General features: G+C 33.4%; 1 protein-coding gene across 1 annotated transcript; it reads right to left on the bottom strand.

The window, feature by feature from the left end:
* Positions 1-6: 6 nt before the first annotated feature.
* On the bottom strand, positions 7-23037 carry LOC117103962. Its single transcript, XM_033244609.1, has 9 exons — positions 22988-23037; positions 12457-12790; positions 10636-10783; positions 10064-10233; positions 9128-9350; positions 8346-8512; positions 7001-7235; positions 5494-5601; positions 7-4878 (listed from the first exon to the last, which is right to left on the bottom strand). Exons 2-9 carry the CDS (start codon positions 12774-12776, stop codon positions 3868-3870), a joined length of 2382 nt encoding a protein of 793 aa, XP_033100500.1. The 5' UTR covers positions 12777-12790; positions 22988-23037; the 3' UTR covers positions 7-3867.
* Between the last annotated feature and the right edge of the window lie 632 nt (positions 23038-23669).

Below are 23669 nucleotides of genomic sequence, written 5' to 3'. Positions count from 1 at the left end.
ATACAGTATTCTAATGAAAAATTCCAAATAATTTATGCTAACTTGGCCTGCAGATTTTTTGGTAGTGAAATTTAATAAGGATGAGGGATATTGTGTTGGAATAAGAAATCATCTGTCAATCAATGATAGAAGTGATTCTCAATAAAAAAAAATATTATAATTGATTGTGTATTATGATTATGTATTATACAGTAATTACTTTAAAAAATGTTTTGAAGGAACGCCAAGGGAGGGCCAGATTTTCCTCACGGCTACTGTAAGCTGAAAGCTGAACAGAAATAGAATAGGCTTTTCATTTTCAAGATGGGTACTGTATGTTTTCTCAAAATTATTTACAATATTTACATTTTATTTTGATGTTTTGCATCAGGAATTTCTATATAGGAATGTTTCCTGATGCAAAACATTTAAATATAGAAATAGAAAGACTGAATCAGCGGCTTGGGTCATGTGACTTATAGTGGATATTAGCAAAGAACTTCAATAGCAGAAGAATGAGTTGTTCGCGTATTTGCATTAACATTGATGGAACATTTGCCCTCCCGCGAATGGGGTAAATTTTGACCATTTTACTAAGTGGAGAAACTACAGGAAACAAACGAACCAGAGCGGCGCCTTTATTATTACTATAAATCTTAACACTGCAGTGCAGCCTAGGCCTATACCTGTATATAGCCTAGACTAGCAGCAATCCACAGCCTAAATAAAAATGCACAGATTGCCAAAGTAATTATAAATCACTATTTAAAAAAAAACATGGGCCTACTGCCTTACTTTATGTTGGGTCGCTGTCTAAAAAACATCATAACTCTCTCAATATACTGTGTTCAATGTGCACACTGTGGTTTACGATGTGGATGTTGATATTTAGTACCCACTATATGTCACGTGACTAGTAATAGCTAGAGGTGCCAATTTGGTCTGTTGTAGCGCCTGCTGCTACTTGGGTCGTATTCAACACTAGTAACAAAGTGCAAGGTTGGTGGTCTAGTGGTTATAGAGGTTGTGATTCAAATTCAATTCCTACCCGAATCAATTGCGAAATATTTTTCGCAAGTGTTGAGTAACGTACTGAGTATTCAGTACGATAACATGTCAGGCAGGGCAAACATCACTTCTATTTACATTTTCTTACAATATACACTTTTTATCAATTGATTAATATAATCTAAAAATAATGATTAATTTATTAACATGATTAAATATATACAATTATTTATATTACAGTTACACACTTGTCGATGCAGAAATAATAATTATTCTGGTTTCAGTGTAGATAATGATGGATTCTTTAAATTAAACAAAAAAAATTTTACTTGCTCAAGAAACATGTATAATTCAAAGGAAAGCTAAGAACGTTAAACCAAGATATGATTATCTTACTTAATTTAGAACAGTAACAGATCCTGGGAACATTCAATAGGGTAGACAACTACCTGTCATGCAATTGTATTTTCTGTTGAAGGATTGTAAACAGGATTCCAATCCCAAAATTTTATCTTAATCATTGAAAACTATTAAAAATATATCCAATATAATCAATTGCATTCCAAAGTACTTTTTTGCACCAATAGTGTTTCATGTTCTACTTGTTTTGGGTACCACGATCCAATTAATAAACAAAAAAAATGTTTCTCGATATAAACACTGTGCTTTCCGAAAGTTTTTTACACTAGGAGGAAACAATAATTTAGAGACTTGTCTAGAAGAATTGATGTTATTGGATTGAAATAGTATTGTCAGTAAAATATAAGGTCTGTAGTAAAATTATAGGTTTCATTTGAAGAATCCATAATTATAATTTTATGATGTTTTAAAACATGTTTAAAATTATTAGTATAGTTTAATGTATTTACAAAATTAGTAATTATTTATTTTGGAATGATTGTTTATCAACATATGAAACATTTACATATTTACATAAATGTTTAATATACTGTCTGTGTGTTAATATAATTAAGTATTTTCCTATGTAAGGCATTATAGTAATGCTCTAATCCGTGATTATGGCATGGTGATGCTCTAATTATGGATTAGAGCATTTCAAAATTATTGCATAAAAAGGCAATACAGTCAACCAGTGTATTTCAATATGATTGCCTTTAATTGTGCTTTTCTGCCTTCTGCAGCAATGTTTGTAATTTATATAATTTGTTTTTGATGTATTGGACATTAAAAATAAAAATGGCTGCAACTAGAAAAAGTGCATGATTAATGTTGGTGTGTTAATTTTTAAGTTTAAATAGCCACAATTTCTTGCTATAGTATCTACACAGACTGCAAAATAGTCTTTCAGTTAGTAAATTAAATGAGAAAATATTTTTGTTCAATGTTTATAGTAATTTTAGTTCCAGAATGTGCTTTATAGTTTTACTTTTAGATTATTTAATGATGAACTGTATGTTATAAGCTAAATTCATTGAAAAATTAAATTTTTTATTTGATTTTTATAATGTACAAATAATTTTCTAGTCAATTCAAAAGACAGTTAAAATATCGATCTATTTTTTTGACTTATTTGATTCTTTTAAATGAGCCAATTCATTTTAATTGATTTTTTTAAGGTTGTTTTGCAGACAGTACATTATACACAGTTCAAAGTTACATAGTTATTACCTTTGTGATTTACAGCAATAAAAATGAGTCACATTTACAATTAAATGTGTTAACATAAAATTTAACATTTCAGAAGTTTTTCTATTTTGATTTCATGAGTTATGTACAGTAAAGTATATGAAAAGCAACCATGAATACCTAGATAAGAAGTTATACAATAGTTATAAATGATGTGTTTTAAACAACATCAACATTGTGAGACTAATTGTATCCAATGATAATTTGGTGTGGATGTGTCAAAATGGGTTTCAAGAAATTGTTTTGCCATTTAAATTTATTGCTATTATTTATCAAAATAAAAATAGTGTCTGAATAACCTGTATAAGCACATTTGAGGTTCCTATGTGCATGATACAAGCGCTTTGTAATCGAGAGGAAAAGGCGCTACATAAATGACCATTATTATTATTATTAATATTATTATTAAGAAATAATGTTTCAATATAGTATTATTGACAATTACTGACTCGCTGAACAAATAATTGATAAGTTACAGTGTTTTCAAGTTTACTAGGGATGTAAGCCTATTTTTTATGATTGACTGTAACTTTCAAAAAGCTGTGTCTAAAACACACTTACTACTACTAGAGGTATGTAGTTACTCCTTAATCAGAGTGTCTGCGCCCACCACCAAAACTCGTACTATACACGAAAACTCCAAAATCGGAGTTTTTAACCTTTTAATCAAACCTCCGATTTCTGAGTTTCTGCATACTATTAATTAAACAAGCTCTATAGAGAGAGCGAACTTTTAATCAACCGTCAAATTTCAGAGGTTTTTGTACTACTTTATAACCGAAAACTCCAAAATTGGAGTTTTCAGACTTTTATTCAAACCGATTTCTGAGTTTCTGCGTACTATTAATTAAATAAGCTCTGTCTTTCTATATATTAATATATATATATATATATATATACACATAGAGAGAGAAAGAGAGAGAGCAAAACTTTTAATAATACTCCGATTTTTTAGTTTCCACGTATAGTACGCAGAACCTCGAAATCGGAGGTTATATTGAAAGTTTGAAAACTCCTATTTTGGAATTTTCGCATATAGTATGCAAAACCTCTGACATCTGAGGGTTGGTTAAAAGTTTGAAAACCTCTGAAATCTGATTGTTTATCTAATAGTAGAAATCGGAGTTTCAAGCTTTCATTCAAACTCCAAAAATGAAGTAACTACTTACAGTACATGGCTACTACTTCTGCTGCTGCTGTTCTGCAGGAAGCCTCTACAGTATTTGATTAATCTTAATTATAGCTAAAGACGAATGATTCGTTGCTTTGGAGTGTATTTATAAATTCCTCCTCAAATTTTCGTTGGTCTTCATAGGTGTTTGGTATATGCAACAAGTTATCACAGGTGCTAGCTGTAACTGCACGCATTAGTCCATTAACACTATTAAAATCTATTTTAATAGGTTCAAATGGCAGTGTTGTGCTTGAAGTACAGTACAACATGAGTCGTTCTGCATTCTCACTGCTTTGACAGTAAGATGATATAAATTGAAACAGGAATCTTAAAATATTATTTTCTTTTTCTGATAAATTTGATGGGATTTCAATCTTACCTATGATGGCATTTGCTGTAGGGTTCAACTCATTGATAATTTGTTTTGCCTCATCTACAGAATAGAATTCACAGTTATCCTTTCTCATGCATTTTTGGAATTCATGCACAACACTTGAGGAATTCTCTATAAGAACCAAGTGGGCCAAAATAAGAAGAATTTCGCGCCAATTTTCAGCGTTAATGCTTTTATGTTCAAAATTAGCGGCTGTTAGTTCTTCTCTAATACCTCTAAACAAAGTTTCTTGATCCTCCGGTAGCATGTTCTCTAAGCCATCATTAATTGCAGATAAAAAAATGATTTTATTATTTATCACTTTTGTATTGCAAAAAGATTTCAATAAACACTGTTGATCGTACTCTCTAATATCTCTTCCAGTTAGCATTTCACTGATGAGAGCTCTGCACAGAAACAAAGGAAACCTTTTCGTGAGTTTAAATTGATGATACAGGATTTGAGCTACTATTTTCCATTTGTCACATTTCCTTGGTACCATTTCTCCATATCCATCATAGACTAAGTCTTTTCCCTCCTCATAGAACCTGGTGAACGCTTCTTTAGTTGGGCCATATCCTTCACCTTCCTCTCCCTTAAAGCCATACTCAAGATCCAACTGCCAGCTGATGTCCTTTGAATACACATAGCAGAAAGTCTGGTATATTTCTCCATTTTTCAGAACAATCTTTAAATTCTGAAATATAGTTTATAGAGTCTTATATTTTTTTCAGAAACTTAATGCTAAAGTACTATTACCAATATAAGTCAATTATACTGTACCATAGTATAATTGTATATAATAGTGTTTAACCTTTGATCACTTTGAGCACAAAAATCTTTTTACCATGTAATTGTTTTTCACGTATTTGTGTGTATCTTTACATTTGTGTTTACCTATACCCGATTCACATGAGAAAAATGTGTTCCATGTGTCCAATACTAGAGAAGATTAAGAATTTTGCTACATTTTTCTGTGTGAATGTGCATTTGTGTCAGATAGCAAGCATTCCATGTCATATTTATGTTGATACAAACAACTTTTACATTCTTTGAGGAGCGCCCTCATTGTTTGTGGTAGTACATTTCGAGATAGGATTCTCTTTTAAAGGTAGTTGAACCTCTTGAAATGTAACAAAGATATGTTTACCTATTAATGATAGACAAAGGCTATGAGAAATTAAATGAAGTTTTTATTTGTTTGTATATCCTATTGTTCTCTACAAATGAAATAGTCTTAGGTTTATTTTGCAATAAAAAAAAATTACTAAATTGGTTCACTATTATAAGATGTTGATGAGTTTAACAATACCTGGCCTCCTGTAGCATACATTTCATAGTATGGGAAATTCGTTGTTCGGAGTACTTGTCTTGAAAACTGTCCTAAATCCTCAATGTCCTCACGATCAGTGTTTGGTCTCTAAATTACATAGAAATAAAAACAAAAATGAGTATATAAAATAATGCTAATTTCAACTTTAACATATTAACATATTGAAAAGTTAATATTTTTTGTACCCTGAAATTTTCAATTCATAAGCCAACATTTTTTATTACGATATGATTTCAAAAGAATATTATGATAATATAGTAATTAATCAGGTAGTTGTAGGTCCTATTCTATTCGCAACATAATTGTGCTGACCGGTGTACAGGCGTGGTCCGTGACTACCTTAGCCGCTGTAGCTCATATTTAGTATGACTCTATTATTAGCTTTAGACATTGCTTGGTTCACGAAACATGTTGATAAGTCTTGTGCTTTAAAGTAGATTGATTGCAGTTGATTGATTTTAATCCTGTTCAGTAGATATCTCCCACAGGAATGATGTTTAATGATGAAAATAAAAATAATAATAATTATTATTATTAAAGCAATCGTGACATCATCACAGCAACTCCAATTTTTATTTTTATTTTGCTAAAGCCAAATATCACCCTTGGGTTGTTTGCTGGTGCATTGATATTCAATGTAAACATGATTTAGATAATACAAACAATATCTACTAACTATTTAATAAAATAAATGAATAAAAAAAAATTTTTCCAAAAAAAACCAATTTTCATTTTTTTTTTCCAACATTTTTTTTTTCCCCCCCAAAAAATAAATTTTTTTCCAGTACCAAAGAAGACATGCGCACGGCGGTTATAAACTAATAATTTTTTTCATTGAGCCTATAAACCAAGATAGTACAATACATACTCCAAGTATCGAAATTTCAACACTAATTATGTCATCATCATTAAATCTAACCTTTATATAATAATTTTCCTGTAGTGTACTATGCGGAGCTCTACTAATTGCTTAATATTATAACAGCAAAAGTTTCTGTGAATGTTATTTTTAATGTATTTTAATAGTTTGTATATTGTCTTCATGACTTTTTATAGTAGCAGTATACTATATTGTCTCCATGTCCCTTTTTTAGTAGTAGTTTAAATAGTGTTTTTTACTTAAATTTTGGGCATCGTCATTCACGTAAAATGTTACCTTTGTATAAGTTAAATTTTCTAAAGAATTTTAATGTATTGTACATCACATGCAATTCAGTTTTGATTTTACTGCTATTTGAGTTTGAAATAAAATGAAATGAAGGACCCAGTTATGCATTTTTATTAAATCTGATAAGACTAATACTGTAGGGAGTGGAGTTTGTTTTAGTTGTGAGACAAAATTCTGCTGTGTCAGGAATTGAGCCCAGGACCCTGGGATTAGAAGGCATATATCTTAACCACCAAGGCTATTTAACTCCACTCCACATGGATGATTATAATTGATTGTTAATTTGATTGATAGTTTGATCTAAAGTATCACACATACCTCAGCAAAATCAGAGTTGCTGATAATTTCAATACTGTCACTATCGCTAATCTCTGAATGTGCGGAATCATCAGGTTGTATTTTGTCATCAAAAGTACCCAGACTTGAGCCAGTAGTTAGAAATTCTCTGTTGCTCTCCTTTAGGATAGTAGAGGGTAACAATGCATCTCGTTCACTTTCTTTAGATTCAAATGCTCCTGTTGATTTTTTGCTTGACCCATATCCAGAGTCCAGTCTACAACAGCAATAGAAACAATCAATTGTACATTTAGCTTAAAATTTTGTTTTTATTTTGTATTCAATGGTCCATGTTTTAATGATTCATTTAACTAATCACAAAATGGAAAACCTATTTTTTTTAATTAAGAATCAGTGCTTAAGTTTGTTGGCAAATGTTCTGAAATGTTTCACAATTGCTTGAAATGGCCCAAAACTGCCCAATTTGAGCTTGGCTCATGAGAGTGTTGCCCCTGGGTCATGCTAGCTTCTGTAGGGAATTGTCAGACATCCTCAGACTTAGCTTTTCCCCCACCCACTATCAGGCAAATATTGACACCCCCATTGTATCTAATGATGTTCTGAAATTTGACTGAAGATTGGGGTTCAGTGAAAGTGGATTAAGGCCAACAGTTGCTTGTTTCCATGATTCAATATACAAATAATGAATGTTTATGAGTGCAATGGGGTAGAATATTTCATGAGGTGAAAGATTGGATGTTCTATTCAACGAGGTGTAGCCGAGTTGAATAGGCTGCTGTATCTAACGATAGCAAAATCTTTGTCATATCTTCTTTACTCAAAGAGTTTTTGTGAGTTACTGTTATTTTATTGCCTTTTTTGTTGATTCGGCATCACTTCATTTAGTAATTCCTAAAACCTTCTTCGCTCAAAAGTACAAATGACGCAGTATCAAATGGACCTGCCATGTTATCGGCGGAGCGAGGGCTACTCGAGGGCTACTGAATGATCAACTAATTGTTGACGCACAGTTTGTAACTACGCTTTGCTATGCTAGGCTATCTTTCTTTCTTTCTTTGCATTGCGTTGCATTTGAGATTTTTGTCATCTTGGAGATGGAAAAGTACTATTCAATAATCGTTGACTAGTACTCAAATAACCATGGAATAGTTATTTTAAATCAATCTCACATGACCTGTTTTTAACCAATCAAATTAATAGAATATATATAGGTATCATTGTATAATGATGCATTAATTTGTGTTTAATGATTGTACAGGCTACCATGAATTATATTTTCCCACATTAGCACTATTTGTACTTAGTAATCTTGTGTTATTTTAGGCTGAAGAAGTACAAACATATCTCTATTGATGTCATAACTTACTTTTTTTGTAATTCAGCAGCAGAAAATTCAGCCTTAGGAACACCTTCTTTTGTGGTTGACAAGCTGTCATTTACAGGGGGATAGTAGACACTAGGTGGTATAGCAGATTCTTCACATGCTTGTATGTTGTCACAGTAAGAAGGCTCAAACTCAGTAGGGGCTTGTACCTGTGGAAAACAAAAACTCAAACCATTAAATTTACTCTAACCCCCCCCCCCAACCATCTATTTCAGTCCACACTCGAGTGTCATTGCATTAAGCTGACAAGACTTTTTTTATACCTTGTTTAGCGACCCCGCTTCCCCCAATACTAATGATTTTGAATAAGAATTACATTTCATTTTTGCTTTTTCCTGCCCTCCTCTGACGATTTTTAAAATAATAAGATTGCAAACAAGGTAAAAAAAAGTCTTGCCTCCTGATTGGTTCTCAAGCTATAAACCAAGAGAAATTATGTAATTTCAGATACACATCATTCTAAAGATAATTTCATTAAAATATTCACACAGTATTGTTGAAAATAAAGGTGTTTATTCCAGGTGTTTTTTAAGAGTAGCGGAGCAAAGTGGGTGGGGGTGGTGGTTGGAAATTAGAAATATATTTTGGGAGATCTATTTTATAGAAAAGGATTTGCGGTGGGCAGTGATGTACTTTCTACTGAATACCCTTGTTATTATTGTTATCGTTGTTAGAATGGTCTACAAGTCTATTTTATTCTCCAACATTTTGATTATTTGTAAATTTCCAGAATATATACTATATTGAATTAAATATTGAATTACATCATCAGGTTTAGAGATGTCTTCAAAGCTGTCACTACATCCACCACTGTCTGAATAAGTTGAGACAGCTTCAAAATCCTGAGTAACTTCAGGGGGAATGTTCTCACAACTTGATCTACTACTAGGCCTTGGCGAAAAATGTGTCCCAGCAAATCTGTCTCCCTCTTTACTTGTGTATTCAATCCCTCTTGGTTTTTGGTTAGATGCTGATGAGTCATTTTGTCTACAATTTAAAAATATATACAATCAAGTGTACCATCTCTTTTTTTTAAAATTAATTGTTTTAACTTGCCGAAGGCCAAGAATATGCCAAGTGGCAAACTGAAATGTTCAATTCTTCACTGTGCATTTCGCTTGGTCTTAGAAGGCACTTTATACCAATGGTTGTCTCTCTCTACCTGTGGTAGGCTCACCACACTGCGCTGATTACAGCCGCAACATTATGGAATTCTCCCCAGGGAGCTGTGTATGTGTTCCATATGTGCTTGATCCAATGACTAGGGGGTAATAATGTGAAGCGCTTTAAAGATGTATTGTCCCTTGCTAAATACCAAAAAAAACATTAAAATATTTTTTGAAATTAACTTGCCCATTTCGAAGTAACATAAAAGTTATTAACTTAAAATTAGAAATTAGTGTATTTTAAAAAAAATGTCTACTCATCAGTTTACAGCGAAAAATTATAGAAACACTTCCAGTCAGTGGAAGTGTTATATTAATTTTATTATAATTTTTTGGTTTAAAAATCAGAGTACACATTTTTTAAATTAAATAATTTTTATGCACAAGTTAATAATTTGTATGCTATTGCAATATGAGTAAATTATTTTTATGATTTTTTGAAATTAGCAAGGGACAATACATTTTTAAGGGCTACATGTGAAGTCTACTTACTTTAAAACAGCATGAGAATATGCAGTCCTTGGAGCACCTTACCTTGTGGCTGATAAGCTATCATTCACAGGTGGATGACAGACACTAGGTGCTGATTCTTCTTCCAGTGGTGGTGAAGATGGGTTGTTTTTCACAATGATCTTGCTCTGCACAAACGCCAAGATTTCTTGGTAGTCACAGGAAGTAGGTCCCTCATAAGTGGAGGCCTGTACCTGTGGGAAACAAGATCACCAACCATTCAATATTTTTCCTTAATCCCCCTCTCTATTTCAGCCCACACTCCGGTGATATTTATGTGTCATTTTAATTGATTGAATTATATCCTGGTTATTTTCAAGCTATAGACCCCTTTCAATGTTCATATTGGCCTGGCTGAAACACTGGCGTGCACTCCACTGGTAGGCAAAATATTGTCCAAGCATAGGACAAATTCACAGGAAATAATTGATTTTTGTTTATCTTTATTTTTGTTGTGCCAAAGATATCAAAACCACATGGATGAAATTCACACATGGCATAATTTGTATCTTCTGAAAACTTGCAAATTACTTATGCATTATAATTTTAGACTACATTTTCAGAAATAAATATAATGAATTAAAAAATTGAATTACATCATCAGGTTCAGAGAGGACTTCAAAGCTGTCGCTACGTTCACTACTGAAACTTGATCTACTACTAGGCCTTGGCAAATCATGTTTCATAGCAAGTTCATCCCCCTCACTTTCATATGGTTTATGGTTTGATGCAAAGTTCTTGTTTCTACAATTAAAAAATATACCATCAATCATACCATTTACCTTTAATAATATTATTTATTGCTATATTTATTTTTATTATATTTTTTTGTTTCATCAAAAATAACTCCTTAACAAATAATATTAAAGTTTATAATAGTATATTAAATCAATTAAATTTAGTTATTTAACAACTATTTATTGAATGTTTATTTTTTGTTGTATTTATTACTTTGAACCATTGTAATGAAGTTATATTCCTGGAATTATTTATTGTCATTTTTATTAGCCTCAGCTAATGTTTTTGCCCATGTTCTTCTGCATGTTGTCATTGTCGTAGTCGCTGTTTTCATTGTTGGGCAAATTTTTTGTTACCACGATAACTGAAGTTTGGTAAGTTAGATTGGTTTCAAACTTGGCAAAATGCGAGACAGTAATAAGAAGACAGAGCCTATTGTTTTTTTTGGTACATCTGTGAATATGTTAATTGCTCATTTGCATAATTAATATTTTACTAATCAAGTAATTTAGGCTGGTTGCTATGATAACTAAAGCTTGGTAATTTTGATTGGTTTCAAACTTGACAGAGCCTATTGTTTTTGGTACAAGTGTGAATATGCTATTGCTCATTTGCATAAATAATATTTCACTAATTAGGTAATTTAGGCCAGTTACAATGATGATAACTAAAGTTTGGTAAGTCTGATTGGTTTCAAACATGGCAGAATGCAATAATTTAATGAGAAGAGTGAGTCTGTTGTTTCTGGTATGTGTGTGAATAAGCTAATTGCTCATTTGTATGATTAATATTTCACCAATCTGGTAATTTAAGCTAGTTACCACAATAACTCAAATTTGGTAAGTCTTATTGGTTTCAAACCTGGCAGAATGTAAAATAGTAATAAGAAGCCTATTGTTTTGGTACATGTTTGAATATGCTAATCATTCATTTGCATAATTAATATTTCACTAATCAGATAATATATGGTAGTTACAACGATAAGTTTGGTAAGTCTGATTGGATTCAAAGTTGGCAAAATGCAAGATAGTAAGAAGGTTGAGCCTACTGTTTTTGGTACTTGTGGGAATATGCTAATTTGCTCATTTGCATAATTAAAATTTCAGTAATCAGGTAGTTAGGCTACATAACTATAAAGTTTGTTAAAATACCACACTATCAAAAATATGTTGCATGCCCATATATGTGTCAAAGACAAGCCAAACCAGTCACTGGGTTAAAGAGTAAAATGAGAGCTATAAAATGGTGAAAAAAATCAATGAACTCCGACATTTCCTTATGACGTTACAAGTATTTAAACATAGAGCTGTTTAAAGAACAATATTTGAGAAGTTTATGATTTCTAGCAGACCATCACCAAATTGTTAAAAATTGTTGTTTTAACATTGAAAATGTTGAAAATAACAGCATAGCATGATGTATAGATATAAAGGTTAGTTTAGTGCAATAAAATAGATTTCAAAAAAATGTTGACATTCCAGCATGTTTTGGCCATTATCTCTGAAACACGATTTGCAATGAGCAACTGCTTTGGCTTGTTTTTGCCACATATAGTCATAATTTGCCTATATATGGTCACAATGTGATGTCATACTATAGGCATGCCACATGTTTTTTCAAATCAAATTTGATATTCTAGACAGAAATTGATAGATATTTTGAAATAATAATTAACTTACAAGATATCACCTGGAGAAAAATTCATATTTGGGGTACCATTCAAGTTTGGTGGCTTGTAGATTTCAGGAGGTGCCATTGGCTTTTCACCAAATTCTGGAGTGAAGCTTACTTTTTGACACGCCACTGGCATTTTATCAAACTGTTCTCTGGCAACATCTCTAGGAATTGCCACTACTTTTTCATCCAGTGGTGAGGTGTCAACACCTTCAGGAGGTGTCACTATTGTTTCCTCCAGTGGTACACCATCAGGAAATATCCCTTGTTGTTCCCCCAGTGGGGGTGGTGTTGGATCCTTTTCTGGTGGTGGATTCATCTTCATATTTTTTAATTAAACTGAAAAGAAATTGAAAAATTTCTTTTTAAATTATTTTCTTAGCAATCTACTTACCCCGGTATTCTTAAAATGAACTTTAGTCGTAGTTCGAGCTAAAACTTAAAAATTATGTCATTTCGTATTCTTAAAACGAACTTCGACTAGCACTGCGACTAAATGACGCGAACCTCGACTAAAATGACACCTCCACAGGCCGATTTTTTTAGTCAGCCTAGGGTCAGGCTAAATCGCTGACTTGAAATATTTACCCCACTAAAAACATATTTTTTGTAACTCACGATGAAGTGGAACGAAGAAAAACGATTGTATACGCAGGTTTGATATATTTTCAGTGTGTTAAACAAAAGAGACATCAAGTTCAGCTTCTAAAAGGAGAAATTAACGTGTTTCTTCCAGCCACATGCGATAGTTCCTGATTTGCATGAAATCCCCTCGCGCTGCGGTCACGTAGCTTCGCCATAACAACAAAGATGGCGCCGCCCTTGCTCGGGCTCAACTATAACAGTTCTCCAAAGAAAGCAAATTTTCAGTGACTGTTCAAATTCTCTATCGTAATATGTTAACAACTAATATAGTTATTATTATAGAAAATTAATTCAGCGAATGATGATCTACTATGAATTATGAGGAAATAGGTTTTTGAACCACAGACGGCAGCTTAATATTATCCGCATTACCGGATCTATTAAAATTAGCTCTTTTCATTGGTTAGTTTGATAGTTGTTGCTTGTCAGTCATCTTCAGTTAAACTAAAACTAGGACTTGATTTAGTCGTAGTTAAAACTTCGACTACGTTGTTTGTGAATACAAATTGAGGTTGAAGTTGAAACTAGCACTAAATGAAGTTCTAGTTCGATGTTCGACTAAAGTTTGTTTTAAGAATACGGGCTTTAGCCCCGGGACAAAAGCTAACCTTACTAGCATCCGCACTTACACATACGTGATTATATATTGCAGGGAATGTATGCTAAATATTATCCTTTTATTATGAATAATAATAATATATGCAATCATGGAATAGGATTGAATAATCAGGCTTCACCCCATTATGCAATACTGTAATGCCAATAATTTTTTATAAGCGCCGCTTTCGAATAAGCGGTGAACTGAAGATTCCAAAAATATTATAATTTTATTTAATAAGAGAAAGGATCTCAAAAATGAACCAAGTCAATGCTAGGTAAAATGAGTATTAATTTAAATATACTATTTATAATTGTATACGTTGTATGTGGCAAAGACAGGCCAAAAAGTCGTTCGTCACAAAAAAATCTAATTATAGTAATACAAGGTTAATCAGAAAAATTTAAATTACAAAATGGCAAAAGAATCATATCGTTAGGCCCCATAAAAGATATATTTTTAGTTCATCACCCTATCAAAGAATAAAAACAGATGAGGGAGGTGATTTTTTTTTGCTAATCCCTTCCCCATTTTACCGATGTTCACAAGTAAATCTATGGTTAGTTACATATATATAAAAAGTCATAGGAATGGAATCAAATTTATATTTAAAAAATGTTTTTGTTGTACCAGTAAACATATTTGCAAGAAATCCTGAGTCAAAAAGATAGAAAAACGTTTAGGTTTTCTCTCTCTTGAAAATGATTCAATTAATCCAGACTAATTTTCCCATTGTAACAGCACAAATTTCACAGGTCCTGAAAAGGTCTAGAATTTTCTCTTTTTTTGCCCAAGGGGAGGCAGGACCTCCCTGACAACCTTCCAGATCTGTTATTGCAAGGGAAGGACTTTCACAGATTGAGGGTCCATATCACCTCAGCCCCACCATGGTTTGGATTGAGGTATCATTTATGTTATGTTAGATGGCTGCAGATGGCACCTTCAGACTCAAATTTGAATTGGAATTTCTTTTCATTCTTTTTAATAATTATGACAAATTGGGAGTGGGGGAGGGATGATTTTTTTAAATATCTACCCTGGAAAATGTGGACCTTAGGTAATTTTGGGGGGTGAACACACTCCCCCTTCTCCCTCCCCTAACCACATGTACAGGCCTTTAATGAATGTGATAGAATTTCCCAAAGAACATAGCGAAGGTTTTAAAAAACTATAGTGTGAATAATTAACCAACTTACCTTTATGACCTGTCATTGGTGTATTGTGGGATATTATGATTTGTAATGTTGGTAAAAATAACTAAATTAATTTTGGAAAATCCAGATTTCAATTGGGCATTTCAAAGCCTTGGTTTCCAAGAATCTGTGTGTTATCTAATAATGATCTGCATTGTTCAATTACAGTCATAAGACACAAGGTACTATGTACCCAGATTAAAGTAGGTGTACTGTATTCTAATAAAGTATAGTTGTATTTACGGCCAGACACCGATCATCTGTAGAAAGTAATATTAAAACATAAAGCGGTATAACATCAGTGCATGCATGAAGGTTTTTGGAAGCGTAATGGAAACATAAACATTCAGGTGTGGCCCTCTGTGTTAAATTAAAAAATCACTTTGGCCTTCTGACCAATTTCTATACCTACCCCTGCCTTACTGTAACAAAAAAATGTATAGGTGATCCTTAAATGAGAACCATTGCTATGTGCCTGGATTCACAATAAAGATATTTATTATATTCTTTTGTATTCGATTGCTAGGGATGAACAATGGGTGTTTTGGGTGCACAGTAGACATTTCTGTGTTAGCTCTGTTTCAGGAATGTTATTTTTCTGAAGTGATCCCCTTATAAAGATTTATTGATTTCAATAAAATGCTATTAGGAGTTGTTTGAAAGGTGGTCCCTTTTCAGCACTGAAAGGTCTGTTGTACTTTGCTGTGTATTATTATACGATATATTATTAGCGTATGCATGAGGCCTGGAAAAAAGAAAAAAACAACATTTGTGCCTCCAACCATGAAAATTTTCTCTATACTTGCAGCACCAAATGTTATTTGTACACTATATAGCCCAACAGTTCATTTTTTTTTCTCCAAAAATGCCTTGGGGACCTTCATGATGCTAACGACTGCCATTTGCGCCGTTGTACACTTTTGCCAGCCCTGAACATATATGACTATTCTATTCATTTAAGTTGTTTCCCTCCAAAATGCTAAAATCTGGACGCAGGTTTCCCGGAACGCCGCCCTCAGCGGTGTGTGCAAAGCACAACTCTGAGTCGGAAGTGGAACGAGAAATTTCAATATGGTTACGTAGTGAGATTTTCAAGAAAAACGTCAGCTTCCCGTATTTCTCGACTGAGATGTCAGTGGGAATTGTAATTTGTATGGAAGGAGATTCTTCTACCCTTAATTCATATTAAGGGAATTTACACCCACAAACCTTGTTTTGGTTATAATTGAAAATGTTTATTTTTTAGTGACGTCAAACTCACAATATAGTTAGCATGCATACGTCATAAGCTAGATTACGTCACCTCTTCCTGGTAAGGCAAACTTTCCCGGCGTGCTTTTTTCATTTATAAACAAACACCACTGCTTTGCACATGGATGCCTTGCCTAGCTAGGGCTACAAGAGCCGCTTGTTAGCATTGTATAATACTTAAAAAAGGTACGTCTGCAACTGAATTATTCTTAGTTATATTTTTTTTTCTTATTTTAATTTATTTCTTTTGAAAGTGTACTTTCTATCACATATAATTGCATTGTCTACTTAGGCCTAGGCCTAGTCTTATTATGCCTCATCGTCCCCCACTACACAGTACATCAGTAGGCTACCCCCCCTCCCCATGCTACAGTACAGATGTTTGCTTGGCAGCAGAACGTGATAGCACCTTCCTTCCCAGGCGTTCATGTAACATTTGCATATTGTTAGCTAACCAGTTGTGTGTATTTCTTTGTGAAAATGAGTACCGTGGCGTACTCATTTTCACAAAGCATTCGCATCCCCTCTTGGAAAGAGGGAACTTCGAAATATTGTTTCTATATCTTCGCTAATTAATCACCATAATTTAGCTTACACTTATGCATGGAGGGAGCACATAAAATGTACAATAATCATTTCACTACACAACAAACCCCAAGCTTTATTCATGCATTACATAAATAGTTTCATGTTGCTGACGTACTCCAACATCGGTGGCACATGGTAACAACCAACTGACTGCAGACAATTTCTGGTCACACATTACTCTCCATAACGCAGCACCCCCTAGTTCCATCACCTCTGGGTTTAGTGGTGGCACCAGGAGATGGAAGTGATGCCATTGGCATAACTAATCAGACCTAAAATCCCCCCTCCCCCTTTTTTTTATTTCTGCGTTTAAACACAACATAACTGCTTTAAACAGCGCTTTGAAACCCATAGTTTTTGTGCTATATATATTATGTTATTGTTATATTATTCAAATGTAATTTAAGTATGTGACCCAAATATTCTGGACAGTACAAATTATATGAAATTCAAAAGACTACTGTACTAAATATGATAAAAAATTAGATTTGAGTTACATATTTTCAGTAATATTGCATCTTGAGGATATTTCCCGTACGATTAAAATCGTAACGGTACTGGGTTTGGTCTACAGGAGCTCGTGTTTCGTACAGGTCATTCCATTCATAGAAAAAGCCTTTAATGGTGAAAGCATTAAAGTGTACATATTCACTTGTTTTAGGATTGGTCTAGGCTAGACCTCGGTTATCAGTGCCTATTACTATATTATTTAATTATACAATTTTAATAGATAACATGGACATAGTAATTCATACTTAAACAATACATTAAATTTATATATTAATATGATAACGTTAACGAATAAATAACAATAGATAAACCGTGTACATAGTGTATCACTACTGCAATAATAAGATTAACATTTTCAATCTTATAATAAATTTTATACAGCCGGTGTTATGTATTGACCTAGGCTACTATGGCTAATGACAGGTGTGTATAAGAGACAGCAGGTACGCTTTCACCATTAAAGGCTTTTTCTATGAATGGAATGACCTGTACGAAACACGAGCTCCTGTAGACCAAACCCAGTACCGTTACGATTTTAATCGTACGGGAAATATCCTCAAAAAGACAAACTTTATCTATGCAAACCTCAAACTGAATACAAAAAGAAAAGTTTCACCTATCATGGATCAAAATTATGGAATTCATTATCAGAAGAAGCAAAAAATGCTAAAGATTTAAAGAGTTTTAAAAATATTGTGTCAAACCTGACCAGTTTTTGAAACCGCAGATTTTATTATTTCAAATTTGAAATTGTTTAAAAGTAGTATTTAGTTCCTAATTTTTACAGTTGGTAGGTTTTTACTTTGTCATGTTTGTTTTCCCTTTCTTTTATCATATCAGTAGTTTAAGAACACGGCCTCTTGGAAGACCAACCTTTGTAAAAAGATTGAAATGAGTATCCGTGGATAAATAAAGTTATTATTTATGTTCCCTCCTGTAAGTGGCGAATTTTATGTTTGCTGTTGGCTGGGATAATAAATAAATAAATAAATAATAAAATAAAAATAAATTATTATTATTATTAACCACCCCCTTTGGTTGCCGTGAAAAAAAAATGATCACTCGTCTTGTGTGTGTGTGTGTGTGTGTGTTTCTCGTGTACAGTACATGTAGTAGCCGGGCATTCTATTTTAAGCTTTACTTCTTTTCAGATGCCATCTAAGAGTGCCTGGCCATCTATTAATTCAAACAAATCTCTAACGGGATACCCCCTCCCATAATTCCCCCCCCCCTTGGCAACCATCCCCCTCCCCTGCTAAAGCCTAGATCTGTTACTGCACTGCGTCGCACTATGGTCCTACAACAAATCCAACTAAATTCCCTGTGATTGCTACACGGCTGCTGATTAAATGTGTGGACAGCTATAAGCCAATTTTTTCCCCTTTTTTGGGATACTGTAAAACTAATTCCTCCATGGTAAAACCTTGAATAGAATACCTGGGCTTCTATTTTTTTGGACTTTTGGTTGGGCTTCTTTTTGAAATGGTCTTCGCTTTGAGACCACTTGTAAAAACGAATACTGTAAATTTCAGAATTTACTACTATAAAACTTTGGGACTACTGAAAACATTTTTCTTATCCAAACATTAGAGAGATATCAGTTTGTATCAGGGAGTGGACATATGGCTTCTTTTCGAGATTGGCTTCTTATTGAGGTTACATTTGCAAACTAGATAGGGAGGCTTCATTTTGAGGTGTGCTTCTTCTCAAGATTAAGCAAATAGGACTTTCGGTTTTTTCGGTAAGTTTCAGTCTGGTAGCTAACAAATGGATACCAGGAACTATTATATAGGTCATTGATGTATGAATGAATGCGATAGAATTCCTCAAAGAACTGTAGAGCAAATTAAAAAAAAAAATCTTATCCTACATAATTAACCAACTTACCTTACCTCAATGGCCTCTCATTTGTGTATGGGGGATATTATGATTTGTAATGTTGGTAAAAATAAGTAATAATTAATTTTGGAAAATCCAGATTTCATATATATATGCTTTCCAAGAATATGTGTGCATTGTCTCATAATTAAAGTCACAAGACACAAGGTACACAGGTTGTAAGTATTCTAAAAAGTAAGTCTAATCCATAAAATATGATAAGTAGAATTTTATATATATATATATATTATTTTTGGAAAATCCAGATTTTGAACCCAGCTGTTTTATCCAACCATATCTTTTGTATTTGTAATGAATGTACTTTGTACTCATCGTAGGCATGGATACAGTCGATCGAGATAATACATGAATACTATCTAAAAGCAAGTGACTCATCATTTTTATTATTATTAATTTTAACCATTCTAACAGAATATTCAGTGGTCGTTGACACTTTAGCACACACAACAGTAGGACTAATAATGTCAAATAGTATTATTTAGGATATTAATGTGGAGAAATAGTAAATATAACGTAAGGTTACTTTTCTATTCTATATATATTTTACGGTATATGAATTACAGAATGGACTACGGTATTCCATGGTGCTCTATATAAAGCTGCTTATGCTTGGGTAGAATTGTCATCAGACAAAACTTCAATGATTTGGACCAGTGATGACCAGGGGCAGATCCTGTGGGTGGGGGGATGTTTAACCCCCACCCCATCACGATGTGTATAAGAGACAGCTCTTGTATCATGATTCCACTATGAGGTCACCAGATTAAAAATGTTAACTTACCCTTCCAAATACGGGGACCCTAGTGGATTGACGCGATGGCATGCATTTCAATACTTGGAAGCCTCTCTTATGGAACCCTCTCTTATGGAACCCTGTTGGATTATTATAAGCTATTTAACCCTACTTAGTGATAACACTGTTAATTATTGTTAATAAATAATAATAAATTGGAGAATTTGTAAAGCGTCTGTTAGAAAATATGTTTACAATGAGACCCTTATACTACTGCTATAACACACTGTTACCAAATGTAGATGATCCCTAAATTAACAATGGAATAAAACACGTAATAAATATATTAATATGATCCCTAGGCATGAATAAGGCCATGGGGAATTTTTCAGGGTGTTCTAGGAACCAAAAGGGATCCTCTTGTATGTTTTCAGACATACAATTAATATGCATTTTTATATTTTTATATTTTTTAGGTAAATCTGAAAGGGGAAAAAGCTGTTACAGGGAAGTACTAAACTATACAATGTGCACTCAACCTCCTTGGTCTGATACTGTACATGGTAGTACTGGATGACTATTAAATCATAAGGTAATTAAAAATATTTCATAAGTAATTATTGGGAAATTACACCTTTATATCGGTAGCACACACAAAGGTTGTACATCCATGTTACACAAATTACAAAAAGAACACATATAAAGTATACAATGAATTAAATGACTAAACTTAATTAACAAGAATACATTGAACACTTACTTATAATTATTGACAAATAATAGTTAAAAAAAAAAAAAAAGAAGAAAACTACTCCACACAAAGATGTATAACCAATGTATAGCAGAGCACTTATGACCAATCTGAGCCAAAATTTTCCCGCCTTTGATATTCTATTTAAAGGAAATGATTAAAACCCTTTCAATGTTTACATTGGCCTGACTGAGACACTGGCAGCGCCCTACCTGGTAGGCAGAAACGATAACAAAATACACTGTCTGGTGTTTTTTTTTTTTTTGTGCCAAAAATATGAAAGCTGCATGAATGAAACTCACATGGCATAGTTACATATATTAGGAACCGACAACAAAAATAAAAAATCTAAGAAATTATATTTTTTTAAATATTTATATTCAATTTTTAATCTTAATATGTGGAGTATTAGAACCGTCCTGTCCATGGCAAAAATGGTCTGACCTGACTGTTGGAAAGCTCCACTCAATCCTTCCTCCATATCTACAGTCGCTAATTTTACTGAAATATTTCAACAATTGGACTGACGACAAAGATGAAAATTATAGGGGGTTGCATAAAAATTTTCAAAGTCTGAATGAGTGCCATTTCTGGGCATCTAGAGTTGCCACAATCATTATTTGCTTTGCGACTCCCAGTATAAAATGAGACTGCAGGTCCTTGATTAGACCTTTGCAATGCCTGTGAGGGAGGGGTATCCCGGGAGCATAGCTTCCATTGGGAAGAAGTCAAAAACGTTGTCGAGGCCGGAAGCTTTTTACCATCTGAGATTGCCATTTTGAGTGTCTAGAGGGGCCTATTCTTAAAATTTGGTGGGTGTGGACTACCTATTTCCCCCTCTCATCCGCTCCTGCATAGATAGGACATGAATATATTACTCTTATTTCCTAAACTGTGAAAACCCTAAAATTACATTTTATATGTTCCGTATTTAAATATTTAAGTAGGGCTCATGCCTTTATGTTTTTTAATAGTAATTTCTTGAGTATTAAATGTAAGCCTTCACATTTGGAATATGACCATAGTGGTGAACTTAAAACCCTATGTTTTGTGTATGTAGTTTTTTTATGTACGGTATTGCAAAATTTTTTTTATATATATTTTTACTATATGTGGCAAAGACAAGCCAAACCAGTTACTCGTCGCAAAATTTTTAGTTATTAATATAGGGTTAAACAGTAAAATGAGAGCTATAAAATGGTAAAGAATCATTCAAATCCAACATTTCGTTATGAAGTTACAGAAGTTTAAACATACAGCTGTTTAAAGAACAATATTTAAACAATCAGCCTTTAAAGTTTATGATTTTGGGGAATTACTAAATTGTTTAAAAAAATTGTTGTTTTAACATTGAAAATGGGGAAAATAACAGTATGGCATGATATATAGATATATAAAGGTAATTTAAAATATTGTGACATTCCAGCATGTTGTGGTCGTTATCTCTGAAACAGGATTTGCGACGAGTGACTGATTTGGCTTGTCTTTGCCACATATACTGTAAACGTATGAATTAGCCATCAACTATGAAACACTGGACCTTGCGGGCTGGCCTCAAATCCCAACAATGGGCATGCCCCTGGACCGTGTTTGGTCCCTCCGCCGATCTCCAGAGCTCTTAGAGCCCCGAAGCCCAGGGCCGCTAGTCAGTCAATTTTTTTTTGTATGGGAGCCGCAATTAAGTCACACTGTCCGGTCAGGAAAGACTATAAGCATAAGAATCATGAGACTTACTCTTTATGATACATTAAATTGCTAAGGCCCTCTCCCCCTCCCCCCTTCCCTGAGGCCAAGGACCCCTGTAGCACATTCTCCCATTTTTTATCAAAATGTTAGTATGTATGCTTATTTCCTTAGAACTGTTTATAGTAACTCAGTTACTCAGATTGTATTTATGAGCTATTAATGGAAAAACCAATTCTAATTATAGATATCATGACGTATATAGGTATGAGATCATGACAATATCGACAATGTCGATAATATATAAATCACCGCAATTTTCTCTTATTTCCCTAAACCATGCAAAATGTGAAGCCCTGCAACTACATTTTAGCATGTTTATTTGAATATTTATGTAGGCCTCATGCCTTTCTGTTTTTTAATAGTAATTTATCCTAAGCAATAGACCTAGGCCTTCATAGGATCTGTTATTGCTCCACAGGGTAACGGGGTAAATGTGTTTTATACTCCCTTGTCTCTGTTTACCTAGAAACCTATTTTTACCTGCAGAGTGGCCTAATTATGAGACCTAATACTAACATAAATTCTTCTATCTAATCCTATAGGAAATCATTCATGATGAACTTTAGACTATGTAGTCAAGTATCTCCATACTAGTGAAAATATTACAAAGAAAATCACTTACTATAGGCTCCAATTGAGTTAATAGTTTGTGCTGACAGCCGTAGAATCGTCTAGACGTTGTGCACTGATAGAATACCTTCCTTTGTGTGAGGGCAGTATTCTTAAATTCGCCTGGCAAAATGTGGTTAATATTAAGTGAGGGGGTTGAGGCATGAAGTTATAAAAATAGAAGTAGTGCGTGGTTAGCCACCACTAACATTTTGCAAGTCTTCATTTTATTTTAAGAATTTATAGTACTGAAGTGAGGAAGGTTGAAATGCATTGTTGAGATTAATTTTAAAAAAAAATTAAAATGGTATGGTGGGATAATACTGAAAGGTATGGAATATCTCCATAGTGCATTTGAAATACCGTATTTACTTGAATAAACAACCCTGGGCATTTATTTTGTTGAAAAGCGATTTTGAGGGGTGTTTATTCGAGGGAAGTGTTCTTAAAGTGGGCCAGATCATACCCCAGGAGCTCACTTGTATACGAACCAAACTGGTGGGTGTGGGAGTGGGGGGGATGGGGTGCAGCAGCCACTTCAAGACGTGAGTCACTTGCGCTACCTATTTTACTGAAAATTATTATGTAAATCCCTCATATTTCCCGCGATTATGCTACCAAGTACTCGAAAATATAACCCGTAAATGCGGCACTTCCATGTACAGAAAACTAACCCCTCACAGGGATCAAACCGC

This window comes from Anneissia japonica, unplaced genomic scaffold, assembly GCF_011630105.1.
Source record: "Anneissia japonica isolate Jap-2015-1 unplaced genomic scaffold, ASM1163010v1 scaffold1065_len1792383_cov172, whole genome shotgun sequence".
Taxonomy (NCBI): Eukaryota; Metazoa; Echinodermata; class Crinoidea; order Comatulida; family Comatulidae; genus Anneissia; species Anneissia japonica.
The sequence above is the reverse complement of the archived record's forward strand: the minus strand, read 5'-3'. Positions and strand labels throughout refer to the sequence as shown.

Excerpts from the sequence above, each read along its gene's own strand:
- LOC117103962 (XM_033244609.1), bottom strand. The coding sequence starts at position 12,776 with ATGAAGATGAATCCACCACCAGAAAAGGATCCAACACCACCCCCACTG. Across the intron at positions 10,234-10,635 it reads TCCTCTCTGAACCTGATGAT|GTACAGGCCTCCACTTATGA; the intron begins GTAATTCAATTT and ends TGTTTCCCACAG. Across the intron at positions 7,236-8,345 it reads GCTGCTGAATTACAAAAAAA|ACTGGACTCTGGATATGGGT; the intron begins GTAAGTTATGAC and ends TTGCTGTTGTAG.